General features: G+C 39.6%; 1 protein-coding gene across 3 annotated transcripts in view; it reads right to left on the bottom strand.

Annotated features, from left to right (window-relative positions):
* Nucleotides 1-20,841, bottom strand: part of SMAP1 (small ArfGAP 1) — a 66,910-nt gene extending 46,069 nt beyond the window's left edge. For 2 of the 3 annotated variants that reach the window (XM_081941998.1, XM_081942000.1), the window contains exons 1-2: nucleotides 20,469-20,841; nucleotides 853-986 (exon numbers count right to left, since the gene is read on the bottom strand). In XM_081941998.1, coding sequence (XP_081798124.1) covers nucleotides 853-986; nucleotides 20,469-20,586 — 252 coding nt within the window. In that variant the 5' untranslated portion in view covers nucleotides 20,587-20,841. The remainder of the gene's footprint in view (nucleotides 1-852; nucleotides 987-20,468) is intronic. The other variant, XM_081941999.1, reaches the window with a different exon arrangement.
* Between the last annotated feature and the right edge of the window lie 1,407 nt (nucleotides 20,842-22,248).

Genomic DNA, 22,248 nt, shown 5'->3' with positions numbered 1-22,248 from the left:
CTACCTATGATGCCAATTACAGGCCTCTCTCATCTTTTTAAGTGGGAGAACTTGCACAATTGGTGGCTGACTAAATACTTTTTGCCCCACTGTATCTACCTACCTACCTACGCTCTCTCTCCCTACCTATCTACTGTATTTCTCTCTCTCTATCTCTTTCTATTTCTCTCTCTCTATCCCTCTAATTACCTACACACTCTCTCTCCCTATCTACCAACTATATTTCTCTCTCTCTCCATTTCTCTCTCTCTCTATCCCTTTATCTACCTACCTACCTACCTACCTACCTAACTAACTAACTACCTACTCTCTCTACCTACCTACCTACCTACCTACCGTATTTCTCTTTCTTTCTCTCCCTCTCTATCCCTCTATCTACATACCTCCTTTTTTATTAGCCTCTTCAAAACCTTGGTGCGTCTTATACTCCGAAAAATACGATAATCAAATTAAGAATGTGCTATCCTGACCGGCCAGAATACTTGAAACAGACCAATAGAAAGTCAGAAAATTTCTGGAATACCTGGAATTGACTAAAATAAGGACTGAACAACTCATTGTGAGTCAGAACCTTTTGCACATCTTTTGCTATTATCCTTGGTATGTACAAGATGCTACTAAGATTAGAAAGAAAAATTCCAACTTGAACACTTACAATAACCTGTTGCAAGATTCAGTTCCAACATAAAAGTGCAGTCAATAAATAATTATATTACTATTTAGAAAAATTCTGTTGGGATTTTTGTTATTTTAAAAAATCTTTTAAATGAGTTAATTTTATTAATTAACATATATTTTGAAACAAACTCTCCCAAAGTCTCTCATAATACAACTTGAATGAAACTTTTTAACCTGTATTTGTTCTGGTGTCCATTGGTCCAAATTGACAGACTTGACTCTGGATATATGCACTCCCAGATTTCGATGTATTCCAGCACATCTGATGCAAATAAAGACACCTGTATTCCAGGAAGCCCATCGTGGACCTAAGAGAAATGTATGAAAATTAAACAACTGTATAATACCAACAATATTTAAATATAGAATAGAATTCTTCACTGGCCAATTGTGATTGGACACACAAGGAACTGACTTTGGGGCATATGCTCTCAGTGTATATAAAAGAAAAGATACATTCATCACGAATCATAAGGTATAACACTTAATGATAGTCATATGGTACAAGTAAGCAATCAAATCGTACTAGGAAACAATATAAATCGTAAGGATAAAAGCAACAAAGTTACAGTCATACAGTCATAAGTGGGAGATGGGTGATAGGAACGATGAGAAGATTAATAGTAATACAGACATAGTAAATAGGAAATATCTACAGTATCTATCTATCCATCCATCCATCCTATAAAAAGAAAACTTGTTTTCAGCCTTCTCTAGATTAAGGGTTACTGCAATCAGTGTAAAATCCCCAAAGCACCCCTGGATAATATAACTGAAATTCAGAATAATACTCACTTTGTTGCACTGTGAGATTTTTTTACTTTTATTTTTTACAACCCACCGCAACATCTAACCTCTTGGCCGTATAGAATTGACAAAAATATCAAATAAAAACAAAAGCAAATGGAACAGACAATTGACACAAATCATGCAAATGGCAACCAGAAAATTTAACCCTGCATAGGAGCAGGGTACAACAGTGCTGTTTTAACAGTTTTACACAATGCCAAAAAGGAAGGGGCTACTTGAACATCTGGAAGCAAGGAGGTCCATACACTGACTGCAACAGCTATTGCCCACAGGTTAAGTAGAAAAGGTATTCAGAGTTGGATTTTTTTTTGCTATGTTCTTGCCAGACAGGCATATTTAAACATGGCGATTTAGTGCCTAACCACCACTATGCAATAATGAATCTTTGTAGTCCATCAACAACAGTCTGACTTGAGCTTATGTAATATCCATATAATGATGACATCACCCCCAAATCTCCAAATGATTTATCCCAGCAGGTTCATGTGTATGTTAAGCAACATGATACAGAGGTTAAGTGACATTGGGGGGGAGGGAATTGAACCCTATAGTACTCTTTACTGAAACATTCATGGCCTTAAATACTATCCTTCCTACCCTGATTACAGACCACAACTACCCACTCACATAGAACAGAGATACAGGTCCCTGATTCCCAGCCCCTGTAGACTGTCTAGGAAGATATTACGCTTGATGGTTTCAAATGTTGCCGAGAGGTCTAATAGAGCCAAAAGAGCTGCACTTCTTGGATCAAGGTCCAGATGGACATTTCATCACTGGGTCTGAATCTTGACTGGCAGGAATCTAGATACACAAATATTTTCTAGAATTGCCTGTAGTTGTTGGACCCTGTGAGATTGTCAACCTAAGGAAACACTTTCTAGAAAGTTCTTTATTGCCCAGTAGGGTGATGTAAAATGAAATCTGAAAGCTTAGAAAAAGTAATTCTCCCACACAACATACTGTATACCTAGTATAATTAAGGTGAAATCACTCTCTTAAATTGCCCCCTTCCCTGGATTTAAGAATCTTTTCGGAAACAGCTCTGGCTCTCCTGGTTTTTCCATCTAGGTTTTCCATCACAGTTGCTGAGCCTTGTCTACCACCTTTTCAAAAACCATTGTTAAGATGTATCAGAACCAGTTGGGTCAAAGGAGCATGTCTTCAATGGAGAAAGGGGCACAAATACCTCTTAAAATAGATGGCATGACAGCCACCCACCCACCTTTTTTAAAAAAGCACTGAACATCTCCCAGATCCAGCTGCTAACCCTCTGCACCCCAACTGCCAGATGGAACCAAGGACAGATAGTCAAGCCTACAAGTGGCATAACTCACATCAAGGACAATTTTACCTATTATCTTTGGCTTAGGAAGCTCAAACGGATCCAGATAATAACATTAGACCCTGTTTCGCTCATCCCATTAACTTTATCTGCCAAGAGACTAACAAAATCATCCAGGCATCCTTCTTTATAAAGGCCCAGGTAATGCTGAACAGGCCTGCCAAGTGGCAATCTGCAAACAATAAGCCTAAGTGAATAGTTCTCATCTTACTGATGTTTTATAGACTTAAAGACAAGCTCTTACAGTGCTCAGTTACATCCATTTTGGATAACACCACCAGCAGAAAGCGTTTAGAAAAAAAAGTTGTAGTGAAATAAGTATAGAATGTTAGAACATAAATATGTTAAGGGTCTGTAAATGAAAGTACATCCATTTCCATTCGGAAACCCACCCAAGCCTACTAAAAATGCAAAATGTTTTAAGATTTTCAGAACTGCCACCTGATGATGTCACCCATTTATGGGACACCTGCAAGGAAGGCAAATGTTGCACTCAGCTAAAAATTAAAATAAATCCTTTTTTACCTAGTTAGCCCATTTCCATACGTACAGCAGACAAGGATGAACTACTCATGGATTAAATGTAGCTCTATTCATGGATTAAATGCAGCCCATCTTTCTGTCAAGATCAATTATAGACAAAATGTCACCAGAAACATTAGTTCAAATGGAAAGATTTAAGCTGTATTGTCTAGTAGAAGAGAAGTCTGTAGACGAAGTGCTGTCGAAACTGTAGAAGTAGACAATATACAATCTGTTGGAAATTGTAGGTAAGCCTTTACATTTTTTTCCAAGCAGTTTTATTTCAAGTCTTAATTCAAAATTTTTGAAGCTATTAGCCCTACTGAACATAGTAAGGTTGAAGAATCTTGAATCAAGACTGAAACATACAATGTTTTACCAGCAAACAATTATAAATTGTCCATTTCAAAGTAAAGCGGCTTTTGTGTCTAACCCTCCAGCTATTTTTTTCTATAGCTCCTTGGGATTTACAGTTAATATGTGTGAAAGCTCTTCAGTCAGCACACTCCCCTGTTATTGATTTTTGTAAGCTGCTCTAGGAGTTTTCTCCAGTTGAAGAATGGGATAAAAATACTTCTGATGATTATGTTGTTATCCTGGTAGAGAGCTGCTTGTTTGGTTAAGGCAAACTTTCTATCCTCTCAAGTGGGTTTTAAGAGGTTTATTCAGACATTGCCAGAACTGAAGTTGCTTATCTGTTTAAAGCGTTTCTACCCATCCATCAAGGCTCCCAGAGAAGCTAACAGAACATTAATAAACCATAATGCAAGACGTACCTAAACGTATGGTTGAAATGACATGAAGTAAAGGAAAAGGGGGATTTAGTAGAATGACGATAAAACCACCACAAGACCAATTTTTAAAATTAAAAACTCTTATGAGAAAAACCAAGGGACAAGGCCACAAAAATGGAGCTGCTTTCTCTGCAGTCAAGCAGAAGGAACTACTCTGAACCATAACACAAAATCAGAGACTTAGATTCTCCGTGTCTTTAACTTATACTATCAGTGAATCTAAATTATGCATTTAATAGGAAAGGTAGTCTTGGCAACCTATTCAGACATAAAAGCTTCAAAAAAGAATGCCAATAAAGATGTATGTCCAGGAATAGTTTATACTCGTATAAGGTAAATGTATGTACTGTCAGCATTATGTTTGGGCATTAGTGTGGCTTCATGATGCATTAAATGTGGAACTAAGACCGCAGGGACATTATATAACTACCATTCAAGTATTTCAACTTAAGGATGATTCAAAAATACATATAGTATCATCACAGATATTGTATAAGAAGAAACGATTGAAATAATTGTCATTAGACAGTCTCTCTCTCCCCCCCCTCTCCCTCACCATAAAGATAAACCAATCTGTTTTGACAACATGATCTAGTCAAGAATGGAAGTCTGTTAGGTCCTAAAAGGCCCAGAATCTCTCTATGAGGGAGCTGGCCAATGTTTAAATATGATATATCAAAATAAATACATAAGACGTTTTTCTCCCAAATTCTGCATACAAACAGCACAATAATAATGTATGTCAGTAAACATCATCTGTAATGAAAATAATACACAAAATCCAGGGAAACTTCATCAGTTTTGTACAATTAAAAATAGAAGAGAAAAAGATACAAGTGACAAGTATTACAACTTCCTCCCTATTCGGCAAAGAATTGTCTCCTTGGATGGATGAATCTTCATAGTAAGTCCAGTGACTCATTTTCTATTTACTGTGGCTCATAGATATACTTAACCTGAGCAGTCCAAATAGAATGAGAAGCTGTTGAGCAGATTATAAGACATTACTTGTTACACATTACCTGAGACCTGCCAGTTAAGTTTATGGTCTCTCACTAAGGAATAGAGGGCCATACTGTTGCCCTTCAAATAGTGCTCAAGAAAATGGAAATGGTAGCTAAGAAGACTGTTCTCTTTGGTGGCTTGGTCCATTTTACCTCCCAGAGCAGTTGCAGTCTAGTCCTTGTAGCAATGAGTGATGCATAAAAGTCTCCTATTGCCGGGGGGGGGGGGGGGGGAGGATGAGGTAAGTAGGTAATCTGACCAATGTCAGTCTTTGATTCTTTTGAGGTAGAATTTGCTGGCTCCCCAAATATCCAAGTTGTCCCACTAGTTGACCCTCAACCTGTGGGTTGGGACCCCTTTGGGGGTCGAATGATCCTTTCACAGAGATTGCTTAAGACCATCGGAAAACACATATTTTCGATGGTCTTAGGAACTGAGACACCAATTTTATGGTTGGGGGTCACCACAACATGAGGAACAGTATTAAAGGGTCGCAGCATTGGGAAGGTTGAGAACCAACCTGGATGTGGGCAGAAGGACAGACATATATTCAGGTGTGATGGAAGACAGCTGCATATAGAAAGATCACATACAGCTTATCTCTGCTTGATCAAGTTGAAAACATAATACAAAATCTTTTAGGATCAGGTGGAAAATCCTGGGAGGAAATGAGAGGAAGAGTTTATACAAATAGGTGGAAACTTCAGAAGGTATAAACTCCATGCAGGAAATTCTTGACATGTGAATGTGTAAAGCTGGATGATCCCAGGGAATCTGCAATGGAATCTGGCACCTTAATTTATTGGGTTGCAGGTCTGCTGCTAAAAAAGCTGTATCTGAAGAACTGCAGCTACTATATATCAGATTCTCTTGCTGCACTGGCAGAAGCTGCGCTAGTGAAGTGAGAAATTCAGATCTGCTGTGGTTTCAGAATAATTTCTCTATACTACAGATACAGTAAAGGAAAGAGATATTTCTAGGCCGAATGAAATAAAAAACTATGATTCAGAAATTACTTGATGGCTGACTGGATATTAGACATGCCTTACAGTCTAAAGAGGAAAGCATTATCTAGGAAGCCCAGATATTGAAATATCAGGAATCTCTGGTAAGGGAGGCAAAAAAGTATCTGCTTTCTGTATGTCCAGGAAGGATAGCTATTCTCTAGATCCGTGATGGCGGACCTATGGCACACATGCCACAGGTGGCACATGGAGCCATTTGTCGTGCTGGCCAACTGACTTTGGCATTCTTTTGAGGCCATTTTTCTCCTCCGGAGGCTTCAGGAGCTTCCCTGAAGTCTCTGGAGAGTGAAAAACCAGCCCTACAGGCAAACTGGAAGTTCAGGAATGTACTTCCGGTGTGCTCATAGGACCGGTTTTAGCCCTCTGGAGCCTTCAGTGGCCTTCAGGAGGCTTCCCTGAATGCTCCAGACAGCAAAAAACAACCCTACGAGCAAACTGGAAACAGGTTGCTCGTACAGTCATTTTTTTGCCCTCTGGAGCCTTCAGGGAAGCCTCCTGAAGGCTCCAGAGGGCTAAAACCTCTACGAGCAAACCGGAAGTACATTCTCCAACTTCCAGTTTGCCCGTAGGGCTGGTTTTTCAGCCCCAGGCTCCTATAAAGCCTCTGAAGCCTGAGGAGGGTGAAAAAAGCACACCAAAAAGGGGGGGGAGTGCTGGTTGTGAGCATAGTATTATGGGTGTGGCACGCCCACGCACGACCCCCCTGCACTCCCTCTTTTGGCACACGAGCCACAAAAGTTTCGCCATCACTGTTCTAGATTGAAAGTAATCTATGATATTTAAGGAACCGCGTCTCCACAGTTATATCTACCCATCCCATGAATTCCAGCAGGAGAAGCATATAATAGGCCCCATCTACTAAGTAATGTCATCTAATGGGACCCAGGAAAAGAATGTTTTCTGCCTTGGCACCTGCTTTTTGAAACATTGTCCCCAAACTAAGTTTGCCACCTACCCTTTTGGCCTTTGCTGTCTTGTCTGGGAATCCAACTGCAGTGGTGTGGATCCTGTTAAGTGGCTTAAATTACATTCTATTAATATTTACTCTGAATGCCTAATAATTTTAATATCCTTGTCAGTGAGCAATGCCAAAATCTATTTCTATGTTACAGAAAGAAGGATGGCTTTGAATATTACTCATCTTTCTGTAGTTCAGATTATCTTTATTATATTGATTTAGCTACAGATAAAATGCAGGGTGATGACCACAGTGCTCCTTGTGTAGGAAGCAGGAAAATAGCTTTCTTGACTTCTGCCAATCTGAGAGGTTTCAATAGTTTCTCTATTAGCTAGACTTTCCTGATATCCAAGGAATTGTAACTTAAAGCAAATCAAACAATTACGAGAACGATTCACTTGGTTAATGGTTCCACCTAGTGGCACAGTCTATGTATGCACACAATGAACAAGTTCACCTCTAAGCCATTAAAGGAAGGGCTTCTGTTCTTAGCATTACCTATTTGAACCCAAAGACAATAAAAATACGACTAGCAGAAGTGCGCACTGAATGACCGTATAAAAGAAATATGATTTATCTCTTAAATGAACAAAACTATCAAGTTTGTATAGAAAAAGTAACATTATTGTTGTACTTATTTCAAGGATGTAAAAGCAATGTGATCCTTATGGACACCACAGATATTTTGGTATCCACAAGATCTTCTGAGTCAGCCAAATTTATGCATGTATGCGCACATCCATACACACAAACATAGACACATAGAACAGGAAGCTGGCAATTAAAAATGAAAGTATCAGCTTTCAAGTATGATCCACATTTACAGTATATGAGTGGTAATATTTCTGGTTGAAAGCTAAAGTGTTAGAACTGCGCATGCGCATTCACTAAAAATCAAAATTTTTGACCCAGCGGCAGCAAGAGAATCGGTTCGGGGGCATGGCAGACCTGGGTCACTGCTGGTTCTGTGACCCAGGCGTGAATTCCACTACTGGTTTAGCCAAACCGGGAGCAACCCACCTCTGTTATAGCCTGTATCAATCAAACGGAGTTCTAGTTTTTATTTTTTCCTGATCTGGTCTACCTCAAAGAGCTGACAAAAGGCACACTGTCATTTTTTAAAGAAAAATTAAAAAGGCCATGGCTTGACATTTATTCTGAAGTAATATGAGGTTAAAGATATTTTATTGATTTTGTATACAGTATTTTTGTTTAAAATTATTTCCATTCTAATAGGTAAGTGAAATGCATAATAAAAAAGTAAGATGGTTCCATCACTCTTTAGAACACAAGCACATGATTAGGTCAGCTGATAACAAGAAAAATCCATTTAAGCAAGTTTTCATTGGTGGTAAAAAGTATGCAAACAGTATGTTTCTTCCACTTCTTCTGACATTACCTAGCACTATCTTGCTTTATAAGTCTATTTTTTTTTAGGTGAAAGGCTCCTAGAAATAGGTCCATGGCAGCATGCTATGCTAACTGACTGTATACTGTAGAAATGAAAGTTAATGAGTTGGTATATTTTATTATGTGTATCTTTCTAGGATACAAAGCAAAGAAACTTTGGAGAGCTGTAAATGACAACTTTTAAGTCACAATCTAAAATTGGCTGCCTAAACCCTTGGTGAAAAAGCAATCTTTAAGTGTTCCAACCTGAAAGTTTATTAATAGATAATGCAGGAACTGGATATGATTTCTGGCCCTTTTATTCTATTGATCATTGCTTTATTGTTTCTTGGAATCAATCATCTTTGGAATGCTAGCTAAAATTCAACTGACAGGAAATTCTGAAAGCCCAACTGTTGATAGTTTTATTTAACCACAGAGTTGATTCCACTATACTTTGTACCATTTTTTTAGCCCTATTCTTTACTACTTTGCATTATTTTTCATGCCAAAGTAGAAATGCCACCTGCTATGTTTTGACTGCTTCGATTTCCTTAGGGCTGAGTCTAATTAAAGTCCATAATCAGCCGATTTATTTGTGTGGGTTAGGGACAATGTGGGACTTGCCATTTTAGATGTTATTTCTGAATGATATACTATATGTGGATATGAATTCCCTTAGGATAGGTGGCTTAGTATCACTTATCTGGTCTGGAGGTCCAGAAAATAACTATAGGTTTCACTTCATATAATTAATATATAAGGAGCTGATAAGCATTTAAATAACATGATTAAGTTTAAAATGACATGCTTGTTATTCTCCTCTGAAATAAAAGACTTATGCTCTGATTTACATTATTTCCTTTGTTTTCTCCCACAACTGAAAGGTATCTTAGACTCACAAATTCAGCATGCTACTAACATGGTCAACTTTGCTAAATTACTCAAGTTGCACTTATGGTCCCTCAAAGGATGTCCAAATATTTCCAGAGTCCCTGCTCACTCCGTTTCACAATTCCAACCTCTAATTTTTTCTCATTTTCTCATGGTTATCTCAAGCATGTGTTAGAGAATGACGTATTACTATTAAATTTTTGTAGAAAACCTAGGCATTAAAAAACAATCTTGAAACAGTTGCATGTGAAACATCTTTCTTGTGTTTAGTCTACTGTAGAGCTTAATTTACCTAATATATTATAACTGAAAAAATGTTCAAATATTTCCAGTTCTATTGCACTGCTTAAACATGAAGTTCTATATATGCATACACATACACACACACACATAAACAACACTGAGCAATAATGTATCCTTAGTAATTTATCTAATCCTACTGAGAGCACAAATTTGAATATAAGGCAAACATGACTTGCATCTTCCTTAATAATTAATACATGTATTGGTTGACTTCCGGTCCCTGCAGGCGACGGACGTTTTGTGTGCCGCTTGTCTTCTCGGTGGGCTTCGTTTGGAGCACAGGGGGCCTTGGAGGGGACCCCTGCAGTAGGGCGGCTTGTTGGAACCCCCCCAGACTCGGTGGCAGCCGGTGGGAGGTTTTCCAGCTTCGCCCCAGGAGCTGGGGAGCAGAAGGGGGGCATGCTTGCCCCTTCGCCGAATGGGCTCCGGAGGAAATAAGTTAATCAAAGGAAGAGTGGCTGAAATGTTGGTTGTGGAGGATCCTTCCTAATCTCTTCAACTATCGGTAACGGATAAGCAGCAGGCTATCGTAAGTTTCTGTTCAATCTATTTTAAACCGAAGATTGGAGGGGGGAGTTTTTTCTTTTCTAAACCCCCCCCCCTCGGATAAAGCGGCATTCAAACTCTCTCTCTCTCCACTTCGGAATGGAGAGAGAACAAAGGCTGATTTGCCACTCGAATTAACTATGTGAGAAAGACTGAAATCACAGTTGCAAGAGTGCTTGCTGAGCTGTTTTTAAAAATTAAAACTTTTGCTCTTCTCCCTGCGGAAAGGAGGAGTCAAGATGGCTCCCCTCCGTTCTCGCTTCTGTACTTATAAATGAAATCTGCCTTTTAAAACCACCCTGGGGGGAAAATGATAATTTCTGGCATCTTTTAATATCTCCCTTGAGGGTGCTCCAGATCTCTTCTGTTTCGTGGACTTTCTGGATTTGATTATTTGGTTTTTCCCTTCCTGGTGTACCTCTGTGTCTTGGAACAGTGAAGGAGAACTTTTTACTTTCGGATTTGTCTGCTACCCTGGACCAGCCCGGCTGCGCACTCCAGCGACGCCATTTTCTTTGTAAAAGATTCACCATCTCTGAACTTAGACAATGGGACCTAAGAAACCACCAACGGGCAAGTCACTTTCGGCTCCTGCATTGGCGACTTCCAGCCCAAGTACCCAGCAGCCGAAAATTACTTCATTGCTACAAAAAGAAGCGGCTGGAGAGAGTTCAAAAGAATTATCTGTCAACCAAATGTTTCAGGAAATTATGAGAGGCCAAAACAAACTGAGGAAGGAAGTGGCAGACCTCAAAAATGAACTCAGAGTGGTACAACATAACACAACAGAAAATAAACAGAGGATTGCGGTACTGGAGGAAGGGACAGCTGGGACTGAGGAAAGGGTTAAGGAGGTCCGAAAGGGGAATTTAGAACTGGAAAACTTTATGGCCAAAATAGAATTGGAAAGAATGTCTTTTTTTCTCAGGTTCCAAAATCTACCTGAGACAGAAAATGAAGATCTTAAAGATATTACGAGCACAATTTTAGCAGAATACCTTAAGAGAAACAAAGAGCAGATGTGGTGGGATATGGACCTGGTCTATAGAATTAATTCAGCATATGCCAGAACTCATAATGTTCCAAAAGAGGTACATATTAAATTTCTCAGGAGGACCACGAGAAATGAGGTACTAGGGGCCCAAAGGGAGGGACCTCTAAAATACCAAGATAAAGAAATTACCATTCTTAAGCAAATTCCAAAAAAGATTAGAGAAAAAAGGAGGAAGTACTCTTTCTTATCAAAGAAACTATACAATAGAGGAATTTGGTTCAGATGGTTATTGCCAGAAGGAATGCTGATTTTCTGGGAGGGAAGCCGAATTAGAATTAAGACAGTGGATGAGGCAGAGGCCTTTATTAAAAAACATTTTTCCCTCCCAGAGGACGAAGATAGCGGAGGTGGGGAAAAAGCCAGCAACGTACAAGATATGGAGAAGGGGGGGGGGCATGGCTCCACCTGGGGGCAGGGAGGAGGGAGCAGTATCGAAAAGGCTCAGGTCACAAAAATAAATATATCTGAAATATTATTGTAATTGTTGATATACTAGAAAGTGACAAAGAAAGAGATGATTGAACACATTGTTGATATAAAATAAGAATTCTGTTTATGCTACCCTTTACATGTTACTTCTAAAATTGGAGAAGTGTGAGATTTGGGGGGATTTCTACTGCTAACATGGGGGCTACTAAAATTTTCTATGTATCCTATTACCTTTTCCCTATAAATGTTTTAAAACCAATAAAAACTTTTTACAAAAAAATAATAATAATTAATACATGTATTATATCAAACTAGAAATGAAAACACAATATAAATGAATACCGAATCACCTTGAACCTACAGTGAGAAAGCATTCAAGGAAGCATTTATGACAAAAATCTGAAATTTCCCTCCCTAAAGAAGAGTTATTTGCCTAAATAAATGAGATACAGATTTATCAAGATTTATATGTTGTTGCTAATCTAATTCAGCTGCAGGCATAAATGTGAGACTGCACATACGTATCAAAGAAACATCCCTTTTAAAGTAATAAATGGTGCTGAAAATGAAAGGCAAAACCATGTGCACAGGTTAATTATCAATATAATAATTAGCAACAGCACACTGGAGAAAAGTAATTCTCCACTGGCATTTCATACGTGATTTCTATCTTCAGATAACACATATCTGGGAAATGGTAAAGAACTTTCATGGTGGGGAGAGGGAATGCAACGAAGGAAAAGGAAACAGTAACAAAGTTGGAAGGGACTTTCGAAGTTTTCTAGTCCAAACCCAGCACAAGCAGAAAAGCCTATTCCATTCTGACAAATGGCTATCCAATCTCTTCTTACAAACCTCCAGTGGTGGAGCACCCAGAAATTCTGGAGGCAAGCCATTCCACTGATTAATTGTTCACACTGTCGGGAAATTTCTCCTTAGTTGGATCTCTCCTTGATAAGTTTCCAATCATTACTTCTTGTCCTCCCCCCCTCAGCTGCTTTCAACCCCTTCCTCTCTGTGACAGCAAAAGGGCGTTGGTACTTACCTGATACGCCTCTTCTCATAGGGGGGGGGGAGAATATCCAGGATGGGTTGACCTTGTCCTCTCTTGATTGGACTGAGTCAGATAAGCTCTTTTAGCCACGCCTTGGTCACCAGGCTCCACCCAGTTATCAGCAAAGAACTCTATCCGACTTGCTGTGTCATCCACTCTAGACTTTATTTTAGTTTCAAACTTTTATTTATTACTTCAACAGAACAGTTCAACAAACAACATAACAATTTCACAACATACCCATATCAGAGAGGGGCTGGATACTCCTCCCCCACTATGAGAAGAGGCATATCAGGTAAGTACCAACGCCCTTTCTCCATAGTGAGGGGAGGAGTATCCAGGATGGGACGTACCAAAGCCTACACATCCCTAGGGAGGGTTACACATTTGAGTATATGCCCAAACTTATGCCTGGTGAGACCTCTCCCCCGCCTTGTGAACAGCCTGCAACACCCTACGTCCGAATGAGGCTTCCGCAGAAGCAAAAGAGTCCAACTTGTAATTCCTCACGAATGGTGAGGGGGAAGACCACATGGCTGCCCTACAGATCTCAGATAGTGAAGCCTGCATGGCCCAGGCCGCCGAAGTGGCCACGCTTCGTGTAGAATGTGCTGTGATAGAGCTCGATGTTTGCAGACATCTTCTGATAGGCAGACGCAATACAGGTTCTTAACCACCTGCCTATTGTGGTGGTAGTCACCTTGTTCCCCAGGGACCCCGGCTGGAAGGAAACAAATGGGGCTTCCAACTTCCTGTTCAGCCTGGTTCTTCTGAGGTAAATCCTCAGAGTCCTCCTCATGTCCAAGGTGTGCCACTTCCTCTCTAATGGTGAGAAGGGTCCGGGCAGAAATTGGGCAGTATCAGCTCCTGAGAGTAATGGAAGAGCACACCTTGAGTATGAAGGAGGGGTCCAACCTTAGCACTACCCTGTCCTGGTGGAACACACAGAGATCTTCCCTGGTAGACAGAGCCTGCAGTTCAGATATCCTTCTGGCGGAGGTGATGGCCACCAAAAAGGCCACCTTAGGTGTCAGGAAATTACATCCAGAAGGAAGCTGCAAGCTTCAGAGCATTTAAAATAAATAATAATGGTCTTATTAAAACGGTTTATGAAGGTTTTTAAATTTAACATTACACAGAATGAAACAAATTCTCAATGTGAAAATGAAGTACAAGGATGGGGACAATGACAGATCTTATTTTAAAAAATCATCACTGTCTGAACCACAAAACATAAGGGCTGAAGCAGATTGAATAGTATTAGCACTTGCAAAATAAATCTGGTATCTTATCAAATAGAAGTAGACTTCTTTTATATTTTAAAGATTCACCAAATTCTGTACCATAATGAATATCCAAATAGTATTTAATTTGTTATTTTTAGATAATTTTATCAGAGGCAGACAGAAGGATAACAAAACAGCACGATTTCTCTTAGCATATTTTTATATAATAAAGTAAAAGTATGAATGTTTCATTATATATTGAAAAATTAAAAAAAATAATGTTTTAAAGCCTTATATATAAGGAATTACTATTAAGGACTATTAAGGACAAGGAAAACTCAACAGTTGTCACAGGATTGGAAAAGAATGGCAAAGAATGTTCAAACTACTGCACATTAAAATTAGCAAGGGTGTCTAAGGAAGGAAGCAAGATACAATGGGATGAGGTAGAATCTATAGTCCAATGTTTCCAGTACATCTTAGGGAACATGGAAACAAGAGAGGATTTAAAGGTAAATGTATAAATTGTTTCATCTCAGAATATTTCCATGTATTTCATATATCATCTTATCTCACAGTGATTCATTTCAAAGCCAAAATAGATTTGAAGCTTTTTAAAGATAGGAATATTTTCCACACCTGAAGAATCCCTGAACTTTACAGCTTTCAGATATTTAATGTAAATGCTGTTTAATAAGATTTTACCACTATGTTTAAACTTAAACTTTATAGATCAGTTAGTGAATCCTAACAGAATTTCATCTCTGTAAATGATAAAACAACTGTGAGAAGCAATGGTGGTAAAAGAAATGCGTCAATTTTAATATTTAATACAAGTATCAATAAGTATAAACCATACAAATAAAAGTGTCTTGTAGTCCTCCATAATTTTTTTAAGTGATCCCGAGGCAATTTTTTTTAAGAAATACAGTCTTAGATCTTTACAACCCAAGGAAAAGTATTGGCATACTGTAGATTCGGATGGATAAATTACTTTTAAATGTTCAAGTGAGCTTCTGTTGTAATCCTTTAAAAGTAATTCTGATATGATGGGTTTGATTGTGACAGTGGGAACAAGGCTGAGATGAGGAACATATTGGCCAGGCTCTGCAGCTACAGATTTCCAAGTCTGAATCGTTTGAGATTATTCTATTACATGTTCACTGCCCCCTGCATAGCCTGTGTTTAATCTGAAATCTGGACTGGAGGGATGGGGTAATTGTGAGGGGAACAAGTGACTGCTGGAATGTTTGGTTGGTTGGTTGATTCACTTAGATTGGTCTCTTCCTTTGACTAGTGCCAAGGGCAGGAACAGCTAGGCTTGGGTGTGTTATATGTAGAAAATTGATTGAATGAATTTCAGGTTAGGGAGACTAAAGGCAGGGCTGGAATAGGAGGAGAAATGAAGGCGGGTGATAACATCAGGTGAGTGATAGGCAGGTGATAACATCAGCATGGTGATGGAAAGAGGGAGATATGATGGGAATCTGATATTAGATATCAATTAGATGGTTCTAATTGATCCTGCATTCTAGCTCTCAGATCAGAATTCACCTAAGTCAATGGAACCTTGGTGGCACTGGTTTAGGGCTTTTAAATGCCTGCTGAGTTTGCAGTAAGACCATATTTACCCATGATTGATCAAGGAAGAAGCAGGCAGCTTGACATGTTTGACCAAGTCTGACTAGCCCAGAGGGGGAGTATTTCTCTCTTGTAGTTGTTGTGCCTGTTAGGTGTCATGTGTACAGCATCAGCTGTACTCTGAAATAAGGGAGGTTGAAGAGCAGTTGTCACCGTGGAAGACTTGATGGCTTTCACAGACTTATGCAGTGAAGATAACTGGATATGACACTTTGTGATGGAAACTGGGCTCTAGGAAGCAGTTGTGCTTGTTGTTGCTATATTAGTCTCCCTGCTGCTTAGCTATATCCCTGAGTTGCTACATTCTTTCCCTGGAGAGGACTTGGAGACTTGAACCAGCTTCTGGTGGGAACAGTCTAGGGCAGCTAAAGAGTTAGAATAGAATAGAATAGAATAGAATAGAATAGAATAGAATAGAATAGAATAGAATAGAATAGAATAGAATAACAGTTGGAAGGGACCTTGGAGGTCTTCTGGTCCAACCCCCTGCCTAGACAGGAAACCCTATACCATTTCAGACAAATGGTTATCCAACATGTTCTTGGAGTTCATGGCCACTATATCAACCACGATCCTGACTCAAATGATTATGTGTCGGGTGCATACCAGGGGGTCCCATACGAGATCTGATTTTCATCTTGGGGCAGTTGCAATGTGATCTACAAGTCAGGATATTAACAGTTCTTTGTTATGGCCGTTGGTCACTTGGTGTTGCTGGTGGTGCTGTTCCCTCCCCTCCCCTCCCAGGAAGGAAGGACCTATTAGACTGGTCTGCTCCAGACTTCTAAGAAATCCATCAGGCTTCCAGGGTAAGCTTAGGACATTCCCTGACAATTTGATTGATGTTTATCAAAGGACTTATTCTCTATCTGAAACAGGTAGATGATGAAGATCTCAGATCAGATCACTCTTAAGTGGCCTCTTGCTGTTTGTTGATTTTAGAGAATGTTCTGGTTTTCATTTTCTCCAGGAAATGAAATGTTAGAACAGAAACCTAGAATACCCTTGCAGGAAGCTGAAGATTAAACCTCAATGAGCCCATACTTAGGATAACATCAGATTGACATCATCAGTATGTTGATGATACTCAGCTGTCTCATCTTGACCTTGGACTAGCCAAGTGATGTCGTCACTCTCTTGCTCAATGCCTAGAGGCTGTTGGAGCCTTTATGGAGAGGAACAGACTCAAGCAAAATCAAATATTTGGGCTATCCAGCTCAGGAGGCTTCCTGAATGGTCCTGTACTTAGCCATTTAAGGCTGGTGTGCAATTTGAGAATCTTTCTGGACTTTCACTTCCTGTTCAAGGAACAGACAGCAGCTGTTACCAGGAAAACCTTTATAGAGATCCATCTTTTGTAACATCTGCATTAGCTCCTGGATCAAGAGACCTTGTTTATATTTACTCATGCCTTAATCATTTTGCTTGTGGACTACTTGTCCAAAATGCAGGGAACATACAGGGAACAATTACAGGCAGCTCTCACAATGTCTCTGTAAATACCTCTTTTCTGCAAGCTGCATTGGTTATCAATAGATTCTGGGTACAATTCAAGATACTAGCTATCACTTATAAAGTCCCACGTAGTATAGGGGACAGTTATCTGAGAGACCAACAGTCTGCTTTGGCTTCTATCCATCTCACACAATTAGAAAGTGTTGGCTCTTGGTCCCATCAATAGAATAGTGTTACCTAGTAGGACCCAGGAAGTGTGAGTGCTCTGATGGAACATCTGTCCTCTGGAACAGCATCTCCTAGATTTAAATTGTATGTAATCTCCCAATCTAAAAAAAACCAAACCTTTGGCCACCTAGATCATACCCTAAGCCTGGAATACATTAGTTGATGGACCCCTTTAGGTTGGGCACTGTATTGTAATCAGGATTTTATTGCTCCTTTTTGGGTAACTAAATACTGTAATTTTCTTTCTTTTCATAAGGCAACCAAATTATTCTGGAATCAGAGAGCCCCAGATATGCGTTTTATAAATAAATTATACATTTATAAATTAATTTTATGCAGGTTTGTTTTTAACCAATAAAAACAGACATTTTTTTCTCTCAGAAAAAAAATGATTCTAAGGTAAATTAAGTACACAAACCCCCAGGAAAAACATGTTCTAAAACTTTTTGACATAGTTCAAAAACTCTAAGTGTGACAATAATGAATCACACACACACACACACACACACACACATATATATACATACATACATACATACATACATACATACATACATACATACATACATACACACACAAAAAAAATCAAATATATTTGGAATAAACTTTGGGATTCACTACCAAGATAGGTGATGCTGGCGACAAGATTGGCTAGCTTCTAAAAAGGTTTGGACCAAATCATGGAAGTCATGGGGATCAATGACAATTATCCTTATTGGTAGTGTGTCTTTCTCTGAAGACCATCTGCTGGGAGATTGGTTGCACACTGTGAGAACACACAGTTCAGGATAGATAGGCAAGATAGATAGTGGTGACCTGCTTATGTTTATACATTATTCTGTTAATAAAAATAAAAAGGTTTCCCTGTCCAGTCGTGTCTAACTCTAGGGTGCTGCACTCATCTCGGTTTCTTGGCCAAGGAAGACGTTTTCCATGGTCATGTGATTAGTATTGCTATATGCCAAAGATACATGGAGCACTGTTACTTTCCAACTGAAGTAGTTCCCATTAGTCTACTTTGGAGCTACTGGGTGGACAGGAATTGGAGCTCACCCGATTGCGGAGCACTTGGGTCTTGAACACGGGCTGTCAACTTTCAAACCGATAAGTTCAGCATCTTTAATGATTGAGCCATCATGCCCACTATGAGCCATCCCTTATCTTAATATGTAATTCAATTTTTTTTAGTTTTAACAACAAACACAATTCTCATTGGTGAAGCTGGAAAAGGGGTGCTGTGGCTTCAGAATCTGTCCTGGAGAGCTTCACAATACCAGAACAATTTTTTTAATCTCATAAGAAGTTACAGAGAGAAATAGTTCAAGCCCATTCAAGACACATTGGATTTCACCCAATATTTCAAGTGTTTCAAAATTTATTCATAACAGCTCTGCTGGCCCTTAATGTTGTTTTAAAATCAGACTCTTTTTATTTAAATAATATTTTTTCTGACTGAGAAAACTTTTTTATTTTAAAGTTATCTTATTTGTCGAATGGCAAGTAAAAATATTTTTAAAATACTTTCTAGTATTGGCATTTTTTCTTATATTCTAGCAAGCTACAAACCTACTCCCATTTATAGAGGAAAGATAAATAAAGATAAAAAAATACTTTTATGTAAAATCTATCTTCCAAATATTCAAATAAAACTTTCTTTATATCTCATAAAGTATCAATACATACAGTATTTTTATATACAGATGACATACATGCATGTATATACTCTAAACTAAATTTGATAAATGTATGCTGTGCATATGCCAATTTCTTCCACAAATTCTACTACGTTTTTCTTATAAAATGATTTAGAGAAAATATGACATCTTCGCTAACTGCAAAAATATTATATTCTAAGGCAGAGTAAGAAAACAAGAGGAAAGGTTGGATAAATCAAAACTAAATCAATCTTAAAAGTGAGTCTCATCTTGGAAACAAGTAAAAATTCAACCTCAATTTCAAAGGAAAAAAAAGTGGACAAATGGTTTAGAATACTTCCCTATCCTTTAGTTTGTTATGTAAGATTTGTTTAATATAAACAAATATTATAATGGCTTAATTACCAAGAATATCGTATTTCAATAGAGTTTGGGAACTGCTTTACATTTGATTGTACAGGGTTTTTTTATAATAGAAAACTTAAATTCTATTTGAAAAAGTCACAGATTTGAAAATTGCACATAAGAGAAAGAGACTGAATTTGGAAAAATCAACAAATGCCATTTTATCAATGTAATTATAGCAATCTACAGAAAATACATTCCACTAACTTTTGCAACCAGGGTTATTTTTTATTCTCAGTGTGCCAATGTTTCCCAGAAGTAATTCAGTATTTATAAAGGTAGCTACTTCCTTTTGTGCACTCAGGAAAAGCAATATTTGCCTTCTGATATGACTCATATCTTTCTTTAGCCAGGACTGAGGATTGAGCAAAACCAAGACAAACTGAGAAAGCTCTAGGGCAAACACCACTGTACAATATAAACCACAAAGCTTTTCCCGACTCTGAAATAATGGAATGATCTAATGTCCATTCATGAAAGCTTAGATAGATTTCTAGTTTATATATCATCCCCCTAATTAATGTAATGATTTTACTATCATTACACTAATGGACACAATACAATGTAGTGGGTTCATTAAAAACGAATAAAAATCAGCTCACAATTAGAAACGCCAGAAATCAGAAAGAAATCAACACAACAGTGCAATGAAACGACCACCGAAAACTGAGATTGCCACATGCTTGCAACAAAGCCAGACCCTTAACAGCTGCTAAGCACCCCTAAAGCCAAACGGTGCCTACGCGGCACCACTTGCTCATCGTGGCTTACTCAACAACCATAATCAAGGTGGGGTGTCCCTAAAATAAGCGAAGACACGAAGCATGACTTCTACAACACCCCATGCTTAAACCCACCCAACCCACGCTTCACCCAAGCCGAAGATACCCACCTCGTGCTTTGGCGTCTCGCGTGGAACAGATGCCACCCCCCGCCCCCCATTCACCTGGCTCACCCGTCACCTCCATTCACCTCTCCCCCCCCATCGCCCGGGAGCCTCGGAAGCCACGCCTCCTTTCCCCCCCCCAACCAGAAACCCCCCCCCCCCTCACCTTTGGCTTCGCAGTCCGCGCAGTACTTGTTGTCCTCCTCTCGCAAGAGCTTGGCCAGGATGGCCTGGTGCTGCTCGTTCTGCTTCTGCGCCTTTTCCCGGCAGGAGCGGGTGGACATGGCGAAGGGGAAAAGGGCGAATGGACGGGAGGGGAAGGGGTGGGGTGGGGTAAAGAGCAAGCGGGGAGGAGAAGAGAGAGGCGGAGAGAGAGATTGAGAGGAACAGGGCCGGAGGCGGCCGGCGCGCTCGGACGACCTAGAGGAAGAACTTCAGCCGGCAACCCGACAGCGGCGGCGTCAGCAGTGCTTCCTATTCCCCCTCCTGCCTCTCCCAGCTGGCTCGCTCTCTCGCTCTCCTCCCTCCGCCTCCGTCACGGCGACTGGGCGAGGCGGCCGCGCCAGCTCAGCCAATCAGCGGCCGCCGGCATGTCAAGCCAGGTAAGGCGGAGTGGCGTCGGCGTTCTCAACCGGAACTACTCCTGGCAAACGCCCGCATCCGCTTGCGCAAAAGCGGTTCCTGACATCTTTTCTCAGCGGGGTGACGCGGCTCTGTCCTTTCTCCCCCGCCCCTCTCGTCGTCTCTCCCCGTGACAAAGTAGTTCTGGGATTCGGACTTCGAGAGAGAGACAGATGTAAAACGGAGAGATTTGTTGGCACTCGGAAGACATCCTCCCCCTTTCCGAGTAAAATAGGCGAAGGAGAAAAGACGGCTCTTCTTTGCATCTCGCAATGCAAAGAGCGCAGCCGCCCACTCAGAAAATAATTTCTCCATTAGGTATCAAGCATTCCAAGACCGTGTATTCATCCGCTTAGGAATGATGAATCTGCTTGCAAGCAGCTCATGAAATTTGTTGGATGAGAAACTTTACTTCTTCCTTTTTCCTCTTCCCTCCCCTCTCCTTCCTCTTCTTCCTCCTGGGAAAAAAAATCAGTCAGTTGTCTTGAAAAAGCACTTTTGAGACAACTGTGACTGGATGACTGAGAATTTCCACAGGCATCTGCTTATGAAAGGTGGCCTAAGCATAGTGGAGGGGGAGCAACTGTTTCCTCGCCTTGCATCCCTGTAGCTGGTTTCCCACTCAGAGACCTCTGTGAGGAAATCAAGTGATTTCTCCACTGAAGGTCCAACATTCAGGTTTAGAGGGACTCTATAGTTTCAGAGATCCTTCCAAGAAGACTAGTGCTAAATCTGCCAGCAAGCAAGCACTCTCCACTTTCTAGCAGGATATGTTTATCAGGAAGAAATGAACCTTGTTGCCATTGCTGTCAGAATAGTGCTGCCATAGTTGTTTTCCCCAAAGTGTGTGTGTGCGCATGTGAAAATACTAGGGTCCAGTAAAGATGATGGTACACTTCAATGTAATTACAAAAATGCTGAAGAAACTACTGAAAGTTGTAATGCTATCAAAATACAATTTATAGAAATAATTTTTATAACATTTATAAAACTTTATTACAAAGAAATCTATTTTTATAATAAAAATCTCATTTACAAATCAAATCAAATCAAATTTTATTTGATTAGCCGCACCCTCTCCAGAAGGACTCGGGGCGGCGTACAATTAAAACACATAAAAATATACAAATATAACAATACATAAACATATACATATGCATGTGCAAGGAGGAGGTAAACAAATGAATAAAATAGCATTAAAATTTCAATTTAAAATCCCTCAATTACAGTACAAAATACACAATTAAAAAACCCGTCAGGAGCGATATGATAAAACTATGGTTGAGCCAGGTCAGCTACTTGGAAGAGGTGGGTCTTAAGCTTTA

The sequence above is a fragment of the Natrix helvetica genome (assembly GCF_964273705.1).
Source record: "Natrix helvetica genome assembly, chromosome: 2".
Taxonomy (NCBI): domain Eukaryota; kingdom Metazoa; phylum Chordata; class Lepidosauria; order Squamata; family Natricidae; genus Natrix; species Natrix helvetica.
This window is presented reverse-complemented; position numbering and strand designations above follow the sequence as displayed.